Source organism: Geotrypetes seraphini, chromosome 2 (genome assembly GCF_902459505.1).
Source record: "Geotrypetes seraphini chromosome 2, aGeoSer1.1, whole genome shotgun sequence".
Classification (NCBI taxonomy): domain Eukaryota; kingdom Metazoa; phylum Chordata; class Amphibia; order Gymnophiona; family Dermophiidae; genus Geotrypetes; species Geotrypetes seraphini.
In genome coordinates, this window is record NC_047085.1 from 162097235 (window position 1) to 162111794 (window position 14560).

General features: G+C 46.1%; 1 protein-coding gene across 5 annotated transcripts in view; it reads left to right on the top strand.

Moving 5' to 3' along the window:
- The window catches only part of CDH7 (cadherin 7), a 390069-nt gene that overhangs the window by 333963 nt on the left and 41546 nt on the right, over window positions 1–14560 (top strand). For all 5 annotated transcript variants that reach the window (XM_033934193.1, XM_033934192.1, XM_033934194.1 and 2 more), the window contains one exon: window positions 8978–9099. In XM_033934193.1, the coding sequence (XP_033790084.1) occupies window positions 8978–9099 (122 nt within the window). The remainder of the gene's footprint in view (window positions 1–8977; window positions 9100–14560) is intronic.

A 14560-nucleotide genomic window follows, 5' to 3' on the forward strand; every position in this document is an offset into this window, starting at 1 on the left:
TTTTCTCTGTACAATGCTGCTCCCAGCGATTTTCTCTCTGCAACGCTGCTCCCAGCGATTTTCTCTGTACAACGCTGCTCCCAGCGATTTTCTCTGTGCAACGCTGCTCCCAGCGATTTTCTCTGTGCAACGCTGCTCCCAGCGATTTTCTCTGTACAACGCTGCTCCCAGCGATTTTCTCTGTGCAACGCTGCTCCCAGCGATTTTCTCTGTGCAACGCTGCTCCCAGCGATTTTCTCTGTGCAACGCTGCTCCCAGCGATTTTCTCTGTGCAACGCTGCTCCCAGCGATTTTCTCTGTGCAACTCTGCTCCCAGGGGTTTTCTCTGTGCAATTTTGCTCCCAGCGATTTTCTCTGTGCAACGCTGCTCCCAGCGATTTTCTCTGTTTAACGCTGCTCCCAGCAATTTTCTTTGTGCAACGCTGCTCCCAGCGATTTTCTCTGTGCAATTTTGCTCCCAGCGATTTTCTCTGTGCAATTTTGTTCCCAGCGATTTTCTCTGTACAATTTTGCTCCCAGCGATTTTCTCTGTGCAACTTTGCTCCCAGCGATTTTCTCTGTGCAATTTTGCTCCCAGCGATTTTCTCTGTGCAACGCTGCTCCCAGCGATTTTCTCTGTGCAATTTTGCTCCCAGCGATTTTCTCTGTGCAATGCTGCTCCCAGCGATTTTCTCTGTGCAATGCTGCTCCCAGCGATTTTCTCTGTGCAACGCTGCTCCCAGCGATTTTCTCTGTGCAATTTGCTCCCAGCGATTTTCTCTGTGCAATGCTGCTTCCAGCGATTTTCTCTGTGCAATTTTGCTCCCAGCGATTCTCTCTGTACAATTTTGCTCCCAGCGATTTTCTCTGTGCAACGCTGCTCCCAGCGATTTTCTCTGTGCAACGCTGCTCCCAGCGATTTTCTCTGTGCAACGCTGCTCCCAGCGATTTTCTCTGTGCAATTTTGCTCCCAGCGATTTTCTCTGTACAACGCTGCTCCCAGCGATTTTCTCTGTACAACGCTGTTCCCAGCGATTTTCTCTGTGGAATGCTGCTCCCAGCGATTTTCTCTGTGGAATGCTGCTCCCAGCGATTTTCTCTGTGCAACGCTGCTCCCAGGGATTTTCTCTGTGCAACGCTGCTCCCAGCGATTTTCTCTGAGCAACGCTGCTCCCAGCGATTTTCTCTGTGCAACGCTGCTCCCAGCGATTTTCTCTGTGCAATTTTGCTCCCAGCGATTTTCTCTGTACAACGCTGCTCCCAGCGATTTTCTCTGTACAACGCTGTTCCCAGCGATTTTCTCTGTGGAATGCTGCTCCCAGCGATTTTCTCTGTGCAACGCTGCTCCCAGCGATTTTCTCTGTGCAATTTTGCTCCCAGCGATTTTCTCTGTACAACGCTGCTCCCAGCGATTTTCTCTGTACAACGCTGCTCCCAGCGATTTTCTCTGTGCAATGCTGCTCCCAGCGATTTTCTCTGTGCAATTTTGCTCCCAGCGATTTTCTCTGTGCAATTTTGCTCCCAGCGATTTTCTCTGTACAACGCTGCTCCCAGCGATTTTCTCTGTGGAACGCTGCTCCCAGCGATTTTCTCTGTGCAACGCTGCTCCCAGCGATTTTCTCTGTGCAACGCTGCTCCCAGCGATTTTCTCTGTGCAACGCTGCTCCCAGCGGTTTTCTCTGTACAATTTTGCTCCCAGCGATTTTCTCTGTGCAATGCTGCTCCCAGCGATTTTCTCTGTGCAACGCTGCTCCCAGCGATTTTCTCTGTGCAATTTTGCTCCCAGCGATTTTCTCTGTACAACGCTGCTCCCAGCGATTTTCTCTGTGCAACGCTGCTCCCAGCGATTTTCTCTGTGCAACGCTGCTCCCAGCGATTTTCTCTGTGCAACGCTGCTCCCAGCGATTTTCTCTGTGCAACGCTGCTCCCAGCGATTTTCTCTGTGCAACGCTGCTCCCAGCGATTTTCTCTGTGCAACGCTGCTCCCAGGCGATTTTCTCTGTGCAACGCTGCTCCCAGCGATTTTCTCTGTAGCAACGCTGCTCCCAGCGATTTTCTCTGTGCAACGCTGCTCCCAGCGATTTTCTCTGTGCAATTTTGCTCCCAGCGATTTTCTCTGTACAATTTTGCTCCCAGCGATTTTCTCTGTGCAACGCTGCTCCCAGCGATTTTCTCTGTGCAACGCTGCTCCCAGCGATTTTCTCTGTGCAATTTTGCTCCCAGCGATTTTCTCTGTACAACGCTGCTCCCAGCGATTTTCTCTGTACAACGCTGCTCCCAGCGATTTTCTCTGTGCAATGCTGCTCCCAGCGATTTTCTCTGTGGAAAGCTGCTCCCAGCGATTTTCTCTGTGCAACGCTGCTCCCAGGGATTTTCTCTGTGCAACGCTGCTCCCAGCGATTTTCTCTGTGCAACGCTGCTCCCAGCGATTTTCTCTGTGCAACGCTGCTCCCAGCGATTTTCTCTGTGCAATTTTGCTCCCAGCGATTTTCTCTGTACAATTTTGCTCCCAGCGATTTTCTCTGTGCAACGCTGCTCCCAGCGATTTTCTCTGTGCAACGCTGCTTCCCAGCGATTTTCTCTGTGCAACGCTGCTCCCAGCGATTTTCTCTGTGCAACGCTGCTCCCAGCGATTTTCTCTGTGCAACGCTGCTCCCAGTGATTTTCTCTGTACAACGCTGCTCCCAGCGATTTTCTCTATGCAATTTTGCTCCCAGCGATTTTCTCTGTGCAACGCTGCTCCCAGCGATTTTCTCTGTGCAATTTTGCTCCCAGCGATTTTCTCTGTACAACGCTGCTCCCAGCGATTTTCTCTGTGCAACGCTGCTCCCAGCGATTTTCTCTGTGCAACGCTGCTCCCAGCGATTTTCTCTGTACAACGCTGCTCCCAGCGATTTTCTCTGGGCAACGCTGCTCCCAGCGATTTTCTCTGTGCAACGCTGCTCCCAGCGATTTTCTCTGTGCAATTTTGCTCCCAGCGATTTTCTCTGTACAACTTTGCTCCCAGCGATTTTCTCTGTGCAACGCTGCTCCCAGCGATTTTCTCTGTGCAACGCTGCTCCCAGCGATTTTCTCTGTGCAATTTTGCTCCCAGCGATTTTCTCTGTACAATTTTGCTCCCAGCGATTTTCTCTGTGCAACGCTGCTCACAGCGATTTTCTCTGTGCAACGCTGCTCCCAGCGATTTTCTCTGTGCAATTTTGCTCCCAGCGATTTTCTCTGTACAACGCTGCTCCCAGCGATTTTCTCTGTGCAACGCTGCTCCCAGCGATTTTCTCTGTGCAACGCTGCTCCCAGCGATTTTCTCTGTACAATGCTGCTCCCAGCGATTTTCTCTGTGCAACGCTGCTCCCAGCGGATTTTCTCTGTACAATTTTGCTCCCAGCGATTTTCTCTGTGCAACGCTGCTCCCAGCGATTTTCTCTGTGCAATTTTGCTCCCAGCGATTTTCTCTGTACAACGCTGCTCCCAGCGATTTTCTCTGTGCAACGCTGCTCCCAGCGATTTTCTCTGTTCAACGCTGCTCCCAGCGATTTTCTCTGTACAATGCTGCTCCCAGCGATTTTCTCTGTGCAACGCTGCTCCCAGCGATTTTCTCTGTGCAACGCTGCTCCCAGCGATTTTCTCTGTACAACGCTGCTCCCAGCGATTTTCTCTGTGCAACGCTGCTCCCAGCGATTTTCTCTGTGCAACGCTGCTCCCAGCGATTTTCTCTGTGCAACGCTGCTCCCAGCGATTTTCTCTGTGCAACGCTGCTCCCAGCGATTTTCTCTGTGCAATTTTGCTCCCAGCGATTTTCTCTGTGCAACGCTGCTCCCAGCGATTTTCTCTGTTTAACGCTGCTCCCAGCAATTTTCTTTGTGCAACGCTGCTCCCAGCGATTTTCTCTGTGCAATTTTGCTCCCAGCGATTTTCTCTGTGCAATTTTGTTCCCAGCGATTTTCTCTGTACAATTTTGCTCCCAGCGATTTTCTCTGTGCAACTTTGCTCCCAGCGATTTTCTCTGTGCAATTTTGCTCCCAGCGATTTTCTCTGTGCAACGCTGCTCCCAGCGATTTTCTCTGTTTAACGCTGCTCCCAGCAATTTTCTTTGTGCAACGCTGCTCCCAGCGATTTTCTCTGTGCAATTTTGCTCCCAGCGATTTTCTCTGTGCAATTTTGTTCCCAGCGATTTTCTCTGTACAATTTTGCTCCCAGCGATTTTCTCTGTGCAACTTTGCTCCCAGCGATTTTCTCTGTGCAATTTTGCTCCCAGCGATTTTCTCTGTGCAACGCTGCTCCCAGCGATTTTCTCTGTGCAATTTTGCTCCCAGCGATTTTCTCTGTGCAATGCTGCTCCCAGCGATTTTCTCTGTGCAATGCTGCTCCCAGCGATTTTCTCTGTGCAACGCTGCTCCCAGCGATTTTCTCTGTGCAATTTGCTCCCAGCGATTTTCTCTGTGCAATGCTGCTTCCAGCGATTTTCTCTGTGCAATTTTGCTCCCAGCGATTCTCTCTGTACAATTTTGCTCCCAGCGATTTTCTCTGTGCAACGCTGCTCCCAGCGATTTTCTCTGTGCAACGCTGCTCCCAGCGATTTTCTCTGTGCAACCCTGCTCCCAGCGATTTTCTCTGTGCAATTTTGCTCCCAGCGATTTTCTCTGTACAACGCTGCTCCCAGCGATTTTCTCTGTACAACGCTGTTCCCAGCGATTTTCTCTGTGCAATGCTGCTCCTAGCAATTTTCTCTGTGGAATGCTGCTCCCAGCGATTTTCTCTGTGCAACGCTGCTCCCAGGGATTTTCTCTGTGCAATTTTGCTCCCAGCGATTTTCTCTGTACAATTTTGCTCCCAGCGATTTTCTCTGTGCAACGCTGCTCCCAGCGATTTTCTCTGTGCAACGCTGCTCCCAGCGATTTTCTCTGTGCAACGCTGCTCCCAGCGATTTTCTCTGTGCAATTTTGCTCCCAGCGATTTTCTCTGTACAATTTTGCTCCCAGCGATTTTCTCTGTGCAACGCTGCTCCCAGCGATTTTCTCTGTGCAACGCTGCTCCCAGCGATTTTCTCTGTGCAATTTTGCTCCCAGCGATTTTCTCTGTACAACGCTGCTCCCAGCGATTTTCTCTGTACAACGCTGTTCCCAGCGATTTTCTCTGTGCAATGCTGCTCCCAGCGATTTTCTCTGTGGAAAGCTGCTCCCAGCGATTTTCTCTGTGCAACGCTGCTCCCAGGGATTTTCTCTGTGCAACGCTGCTCCCAGCGATTTTCTCTGTGCAACGCTGCTCCCAGCGATTTTCTCTGTGCAACGCTGCTCCCAGCGATTTTCTCTGTGCAATTTTGCTCCCAGCGATTTTCTCTGTACAATTTTGCTCCCAGCGATTTTCTCTGTGCAACGCTGCTCCCAGCGATTTTCTCTGTGCAACGCTGTTCCCAGCGATTTTCTCTGTGCAACGCTGCTCCCAGCGATTTTCTCTGTGCAACGCTGCTCCCAGCGATTTTCTCTGTACAACGCTGCTCCCAGCGATTTTCTCGTTGCAACGCTGCTCCCAGCGATTTTCTCTATGCAATTTTGCTCCCAGCGATTTTCTCTGTGCAACGCTGCTCCCAGCGATTTTCTCTGTGCAATTTTGCTCCCAGCGATTTTCTCTGTACAACGCTGCTCCCAGCGATTTTCTCTGTGCAACGCTGCTCCCAGCGATTTTCTCTGTGCAACGCTGCTCCCAGCGATTTTCTCTGTACAACGCTGCTCCCAGCGATTTTCTCTGTGCAACGCTGCTCCCAGCGATTTTCTCTGTGCAACGCTGCTCCCAGCGATTTTCTCTGTGCAACGCTGCTCCCAGCGAATTTCTCTGTGCAATTTTGCTCCCAGCGATTTTCTCTGTACAACGCTGCTCCCAGCGATTTTCTCTGTGCAATGCTGCTCCCAGCGATTTTCTCTGTGCAATGCTGCTCCCAGCGATTTTCTCTGTGCAATTTTGCTCCCAGCGATTTTCTCTGTGGAATGCTGCTCCCAGCGATTTTCTCTGTGCAACGCTGCTCCCAGCGATTTTCTCTGTGCAACGCTGCTCCCAGCGATTTTCTCTGTGCAACGCTGCTCCCAGCGATTTTCTCTGTACAATGCTGCTCCCAGCGATTTTCTCTGTGCAACGCTACTCCCAGCGATTTTCTCTGCACAGAGCACAGAGAAAATCGCTGGGAGCAAAAGGAGCACAAAGAACACCAAAGGGAATGTCACCGAGTGGTTAGAAACGCAAAAAGAGAATACGAAGAGAGACTGGCGGGGGAAGCAAAAGACTTCAAATCATTCTTCAGGTACATTAAGGGGAAGCAACCGGCAAGGGTGGAAGTGGGACCCTTAGATGATTGAGACAGAAAGGGAGTGGTAAAAGATGAAAAAGAGATAGCGGACAAGTTAAATGAGTTCTTCACATCAGTCTTCATGAGGGAAGACACAACCAACATTCCAGAACCTGAGGAGATCGTAAATGGGGACCAAGATGTTAAGCTGGTCAAATTAGAGGTAAGCCAAGAGGATGTCCTCAGGCAGATAGACAGGCTAAAGAGCGACAAATCGCTGGGTCCGGATGGCATTCACCCAAGGGTACTCAAGGAACTAAGGAACGAAATAGCAGAGCCACTTCGACAAATATGCAACCTATCCCTAAAAACTGGAGAGATCCCAGAGGACTGGAAAATAGCAAATGTCACGCCCATCTTCAAGAAGGGTTCAAGGGGTGACCCAGGAAACTACAGGCCGGTGAGCTTGACCTCGGTCCCGGGAAAGATGATGGAAGCGCTGGTTAAGGACAACATCTGTGAACACATTGAAAACAATGGGCAGCTAGAGTCGAGTCAGCATGGCTTCTGTAAGGGTAGGTCATGCCTTACAAACTTATTGTACTTCTTTGAGGGGGTAAACATCCAGGTGGATAAAGGGGAATCTATAGACATCATTTACCTTGACTTCCAAAAAGCCTTCGACAAGGTACCACATGAAAGACTGCTTAAGAAGATATGGAACCACGGGGTGCAAGGGGAGGTCCACCGATGGATCAAAAACTGGCTGGCGGACAGGAGGCAGAGGGTTGGAATAAAGGGACATTACTCAGACTGGAAATGGGTCATGAGTGGAGTTCCGCAGGGGTCATTGCTGGGACCGCTCCTGTTCAATATCTACATAAACGACCTAGAGGTGGGAACAAAATGTAAGGTCATTAAATTTGTGGATGACACCAAACTATACAGCAGGGTTAAAACCATGGAAGACTGCAAAGATCTCCAAAAGGATCTAACGACACTGGAAGAGTGGGCCAAAAAGTGGCAAATGAGCTTCAACATAGGGAAATGCAAGGTCATGCATGTGGAGAAAAAGAACCCGAAGTTCAGCTACAAAATGGGGGGATCACTACTAGGGGTAAGTAATCTTGAAAGAGACCTGGGAGTGATGGTAGATACAAAATGGAAAAAGAAAATCCAACGTAGTCTGCAGTAAACAACAGCAACCAGAAAACAACAAACAGACTGCAGACAATGTACAAGATGCAGGCGTTGTTTATTAGTAAATGCAGTAACATATACAACCTTAAAGCCAACCAAGGGACCCGACACGGTCTGTGTTTCGGATGACACGCCTTCCTCAGGGGTTCATGGTGGTTAAGGTATAAAGCAAACTGCGTAAAAGATAACAAACACACGCCAATCACGATCAAATGGGGTCAAGCAAGTCTTACACAACACTGTAGACATGGTAGACACAACACTGAAGGCATCGGCGCAGTGCGCCACAGCCTCGAGGAAAGCAAACAAAATGTTGGGTATCATTAAAAAGGGTATCACGACCAGGTCGAAGGAAGTCATCCTGCCATTGTATCGTGCAATGGTGTGGCCACATCTGGAATACTGTGTCCAGTACTGGTCGCCGTACCTCAAGAAGGATATGGCAGTACTTGAGGGAGTCCAGAGAAGAGCAACTAAACTGATAAAGGGTATGGAAAATCTCTCGTATACTGACAGATTGAAACAGTTAGGACTGTTCTCCCTGGAGAAGCGGAGACTAAGGGGAGACATGATAGAAACCTTCAAGATCCTGAAAGGCATAGAGAAAGTAGACAGGGACAGATTTTTCAAACTAAGGGGAACCACAAGTACAAGGGGGCACTTGGAGAAATTGAAAGGGGACAGGTTTAGAACAAACGCTAGGAAGTTCTTTTTCACCCAGAGGATACATGGAATGTGCTTCCAGAGACTGTGGTAGACAGGAGCACTGTACAGGGCTTCAAGGAAGGTTTGGATAGGTTCCTAGAGGACAAAGGGATTGAGGGGTATAGATAAGAGTAGAGATGGGTTATAGGGATAGGAGTAGAGGTAAGTTATAGGAATAGGAGTAGAGATAGGTTATAGAGCTAGTCAGGGACCACTGCTCAGGCAAAAGGGCCTGATGGGCCGCCGCGGGAGCGGACCGCTGGGCGAGATGGACCTCTGGTCTGCCTCAGCGGAGGCAACTTCTTATGTTCTTAACTTTGGGATCCATGCACAACTTTAAAAAAAAAATTGGTTTAATTGACATGGCAATTGACAGCGCCTGTTTTCAGCCAATCAAAAAAATAAAATAAAATTACCAATTAGCATTTGGCACTGAACTCATAGCACATTTAGTGATGCCTAAGTAGGTGTGGTTAGGGCGGAGAATAGGTATGGTTGACTTAAGCATCTGAGTTAAGACATGGTAAATTAGGCCCTGAATTAGGTCAGTAAATTAGGTAAAACTTGGCCTAATATACCAGCGCCTACCTCTAGGATGCCTAAGCATGCCCAGGCACTGCTGGGTTTTATTAACAACAGCGTTGAGCAGTGCTAGCAACGTAGGCGCACTTAGGCACCTTATATAGAATCTGACCTTTCATTCCTACTAACCTGAGTTAATAGTAAAATAGCTTATCTTAACTTACCCCCTCACATCACAAGTTCCAGCATCATCATGTAAACTACAATACACTTGTCTTTTTGCTGTTTACACAGAGAACCCAGCGCAAATTGGAAGAGGGTTTGTCGCCATCGGTATACTTGATATCAATGATAATGCTCCTGAGTTTGCAATGGATTATGAGACCACCGTATGTGAAAATGCACCTCCTGGTCAGGTACTGTGGGAGACAATATATGTAAATGTATGGGTGGGTGTATGTATGTGTAATTTATTAGTGCCTTTTTTTTTTTTAACTAAAGTAATATAGATGCTGATGTGTCAAATCTTATGACTAATAGAAATTAAAAATATAGGTACAAGCCCTCATTAAAATCAGGATTCTGTCTGGTCTGATAAAAGAACACTGGAGATAATGGTGCATTGAAAATAAAAAAAAAAATCAATAAAGTACTACAGAAAGGCTGATAAACACTAAGGGCTCCTTTTACTATGGTACACTAGGGTTTTTAACGCACTCAGCAGAGTAGCGCGTTCTAACCCCACACTACGCGGCTAGAACTAACGCCAGCTCAATGTTGGCATTAGTGTCTAGTGCACATGGCATTGTAGCACGCGCTATTCTGTGCGTTAAAGCCCTAATGCAACTTAGTAAAAGGAGCCCTAAAATAAAACTGTAGGGGGCTATTAATCGAAAGAGAAAAATATCCAAAAACTGGCCTAAGTCGGCACTTGGACCATCATAAATGAAAGACGCCCAAGTGCCAATAATCAAAACGGGTTTTGGACGTGTTTACAAACGACTTAGGTCTTCTCAGTGCCACTGAACGACCAGAGCTAAACGGGTCATTTCAGGAGGTTAGTCTACCTGAATATATAACCGAAAGTTTTACAACACAGCCTAGACGGAACTTGGACATTATGACTTAGGCCATTTAAAACATGGTCTAAATCACAAAAACCTATATAAAGTGATCAGATAAGCACTGCAAACACATAGTACAGACCCCCATACACTACCCCAGTGATCACTGACCCCCCCCCCACCACCATAAAAATTGTAATCACAACTTTAAATATCTGCCTCCAGAACATCAGCACCTGACAGCCTGCCTTAGGAAAGCCTAGTAGAGCTTCACAGAGGCAGATTAAGTCATCTTGGGGGTGGGTTAGGGACCCATGGAAAGGAGGACCCAGGCCCATAAGCCACTGTAATCACTGCATTCATGGTGAAATATGTGCACTCCCCCAAAAACCCCAAAATCCTTTTGTACTGCCATATAAGTGGCTCCTGCAACCATAAGGGCTATTGGGGTTGTAGACAGGTGGGTATAATGCACTTTGGGTGTGTTTTGGCGGCTCTATAGTGAGATGTTTTTGGGGTACCCTTTTTGTGAAGTTCACAGCAGTGCCCTGTAAGGTACCCCACTATTCAGGTGCCATGTCTGGGTGTCCTGTCCATCACTTTGCTGACCCCTCCACGTCCAACAGGACTTATTCTATGCGTTTTTGACTTGGACGAATATTTGGACGAAAATGTGATATAAAGATGGATGATTTAGCAGCTTGGACGATCAGACGGCTGGACGTATAGTTAGACAATTTTCGGGAAAAAAAAATTATTTTGGACGTATTTTTCGAAAATGTGTCTTAAGCTGTGTCTGACTTTGGATGACTTGCGACTTAGGCAAAAGTGGACTTAGACGTTTCTTTCGATTATGCCCCTCCACATTCTTATTCCACCTCCTAAAAATAAAATCATCTAACTCCATAAAATACTAAGAGAAACATCTTCCTACCTTCCTACAAGCAAGAAGGTTAAAGAAATACTGATGGATCCTTATCCATATTCAATCCTCCAGGAACTAATGCACTTTAGTAGAAGGAGATACCATACTCTGGGGCTGGATATCATTTTGATGATTATACATTTTGTGCAATAGCTGTTCTAAGAAAAGCATGGAGAGGAGAAGATATGGATTTTGTTTTTCATGGAGAGGGAAGTTGATGCCTGGAATGCCCTCCCGAGGGAAGTGGTTATGACAAAAACAGTGCTGGAATTCAAAAAGGCTTAGAATTAATGCAGAGGATCTCTAATTAGAAAATGGATGGTATATAAAAAAAACCCAAACTTGTGTGTTGATGTGTCAAGTGGCGCTTAGATGGTAACTCTGGCTCTGAAGAACTTTATTATTTTTCTTATTTCTATTTTCAGTCTCTTGTATGCATGAATGAGAGCCCCAACAACTCTTGCAATATAGATAGTAATTTAATTGGTTAGTTTTTTTTATATACATCTAAGTCCATTTGTCTGGTGGTATCTGAAGAACTAAGGCCAATGCTGAGCATACTTATATGATCTGTGTGCCATATAAGGCAATCCAGCCTTGGATGGGCTGGTGCAAGCTTCAACAGAAACTTATGAATGGTACGCTGATCTTCAAGAAAGGTTCAAGAGGAGATTTGGGAAACTACAGACCGGTGAGTCTGACCTCGGTACCAGGAAAGATGGTAGAGGTACTTATAAAGGACCGCATCATTGATCACCTTGACGGACACAATCTGATGAGGACCAGCCAGCATGGCTTCAGCAAGGGGAAATCTTGCTTGATGAACTTGTTGCACTTCTTCAAGGGCGTAAACAGGCAGATAGACAAGAGCGAAATGATCAACATTGTATATCTGGATTTTCAGAAGGCGTTTGACAAGGTCCCGTATGAACGACTACTATGAAAAATTATGAACAATGGAATCGAGGGTGACATACCCATGTGGATAAAAAAACTGGTTATCGAGTAGGAAACAGAGAGTGGGGGTAAATGGATAATACTCGGACTGGAAAAGTGTCACGAGTGGAGTGCCGCAGGGTTCGATGCTTGGACCTGTGCTCTTCAACATATTTATAAATGACCTGGAAATTGGTACGACGAGTGAGGTGATTCAATTTGGAGATGATAAGAAGCTATTCAGAGTATTGAAGATGCAGAAGGATTGCGTAGACCTGCAACAGGACATGAACACGCTCGAGAAATGGGCTGCAATATGGCAAATGAGGTTTAACGTGGATAAGTGTAAGGTGATGCATGTTGGTAACAAAAATCTTATACACATATATAGGATGTCCGGGGCGGTAAATGGAGAGACCCCCAGGAAAGAAACTTGGGAGTACTGGTCGACAAGTTGATGAAGCCATCCGCGCAATGTGCGGCGGTGGCGAAGAGGGCAAACAGAATGCTAGGAATGATTAAGAAGGGGATCACGAACAGATCGGAGAAGGTTATCATGCCTCTGTACCGGGCCATGGTAAGCCCTCACCTGGAATACTGCGTCCATCACTGGTCGCCGTACATGAAGAAGGGTCTACTACTCAAAAGGGTCCAGAGAAAAGCAACTAAAATGGTTAAGGGGCTGCAGAAGTTGCTGTACAGCGAGAGATTAGAGAAACTGGGCCTCTTCTCCCTCAAAAAGAGGAGACTGAGAGAGGACATGATAGAAACATTCAAGGTACTGAAGGGAATAGACTTAGTAGATAAAGACAGGTTGTTCACCCTCTCCAGGGTAGGAAGAACGAGAGGGCACTCTCTAAAGTTAAAAGGGGATAGATTCCGTACAAACGTAAGGAAGTTCTTCTTCACCCAGAGAGTGGTGAAAAACTGGTACGCTCTTCTGGAGGTTGTTATAGGGGAAAACACTCTCCAGGGATTCAAGGCAAGGTTGGACAAGATCCTGTTGAACCGGAACGTATGCAGGTAAGGTTGATCTCAGTTTGGGCTCTGGTCTTTGACCTGGGGGCCGCCGCAAGTGCGGACTGCTGGGGGCGATGGACCACTGGTCTGACCCAGCAGTGGCAATTCTTATGTTCTTATGTTCAGTAGCTGGAACTTGAGAACAGTGTCAGGCACAGAAATGTCCTGTACATGGCAAGGTAGATTCAGATAGATTGGAGTGAATTTTGACAGTAACTCCAGTAATCGGAATGTGAAGGCAGTGCCATGCAAACGTCTATGGCCTATGTCCCAGAAATGCCAAAGAAAGACCATGATCAAGTATTTTATATCACATTCATTGTTGGTTTGATCAAGAAATGTTAATGAGTTTATCATACTGTTCCAACATCTGGTTTCCACCTGCAGTACCAACTAGTAATAGTAATCTTCTGCTAGATTTTAACTAGTCTATAAGGACTTGGGGCAAGATGGGTGCTGCAACACCTACATGAATGGCATCATACAGTAGGATAAACTAAAAGATGTGGGTGTGAAATGAAACCACTGATGGGAGTGACATAGGCGCCTTTAACAGATAAAGAAAAGAGTGGTCCAGGTGAAAGTGATTTTTCTGTTCCACTCTTTCTCCTCCCAAAAATACACAGGTGAAAGGGTTGTGGATTTATAGCAGATAGCCTGTGAGAACTACCTCTGCTGCTATCACTGCATTCTGTTACTCCATACCATAAAAATTAGTGCTTTGAATTATGCTTCAGGAGCATGAAGAGGCTACGTTAGGTGAGTTAAATAAAAAGAGAAATGATAATGACTGGATGGACGCCTAACTTTACTTGCCATTTTTTACTACAAAAACATCCATGTTAAAAATGCCCGAATGTTTTTTTTTTTTAATGAACCCCTATGGACTGGATTCTGTAAATGCAGGATTCAAGATAATCTTTGCCCCTAGGAAATACAAAAAGGTGTAGGACTCCTTATAGCATGCAGATCATTCCTAACTCTAAAACTCCATGGCAGCAACAATGAGCAGGGGCTAGAATATATGATATGTGTACTTGAACGTGCATGATCAAGGGGCAAAATCAACAATCACTCTTTGCAAAATTTTGTCAATGGCTTCCAAATATCCAGAAACTTCTTATAATGTCCCTGTTGCATAGCCTTAATATGTTCCATTTTAAAGACGTGACACAATTCCTAATGTTAAACACTGTACAAAGTCTTTTGTTAGCTTCATTGAATCCTTGTTGAAAAATTGTGAGATATAAGACCTGTATAGTATATTAGTGTGATCAGCAACAGAGAAGCACTGCCAGTGGCAGACATGCAGATGTATTAGATGTTTAACGAGGCAGTTAACATAGCACAATAAGGGGGATTATTTTAGAAACCCTATACGCCCAGATCTTTTAGCTCCAAGCACTACCGTGTAACACTCTATATTGTAGCACTGATTTGTATTTCCACATATCATCCAGAACATCATTTGACATTATCCAGAAGACTCCCTAGACTCCTGAGACAGGTTGGTTTGGCCGAAACATGTACATGTCGAGTCATTGAGTTATTGGATGAAAAGTCATTTGAACCATTGGATGAATAAAAGGACATTTTCATAACAGCTTGTGTTCACCACTCCTTATTTTATGCAAGTCAGAATAGGGTCATCCATCTCACACGTATTTTCCAACAGGAAATTCATCAGGATTTCCTGTTTGAAAATACATATAACCTGGAACATCCAATATATGAAAAGCAAACAAGCAGGGATAAGTATGTATGTCTGGCAGCATGCTTGGAAGAATGGCTACACTGTCTTCCCTGCAAAACAGAGGAGTAATCTAGTCATTAGTGTAGTGGACTTTAAACAAGGGATACAGGTTCAAATTTCACTTTAACTCTTTTATTTTGTAATTGTGAGTCCTCCAGGAATAGAAAAATACCTACTGT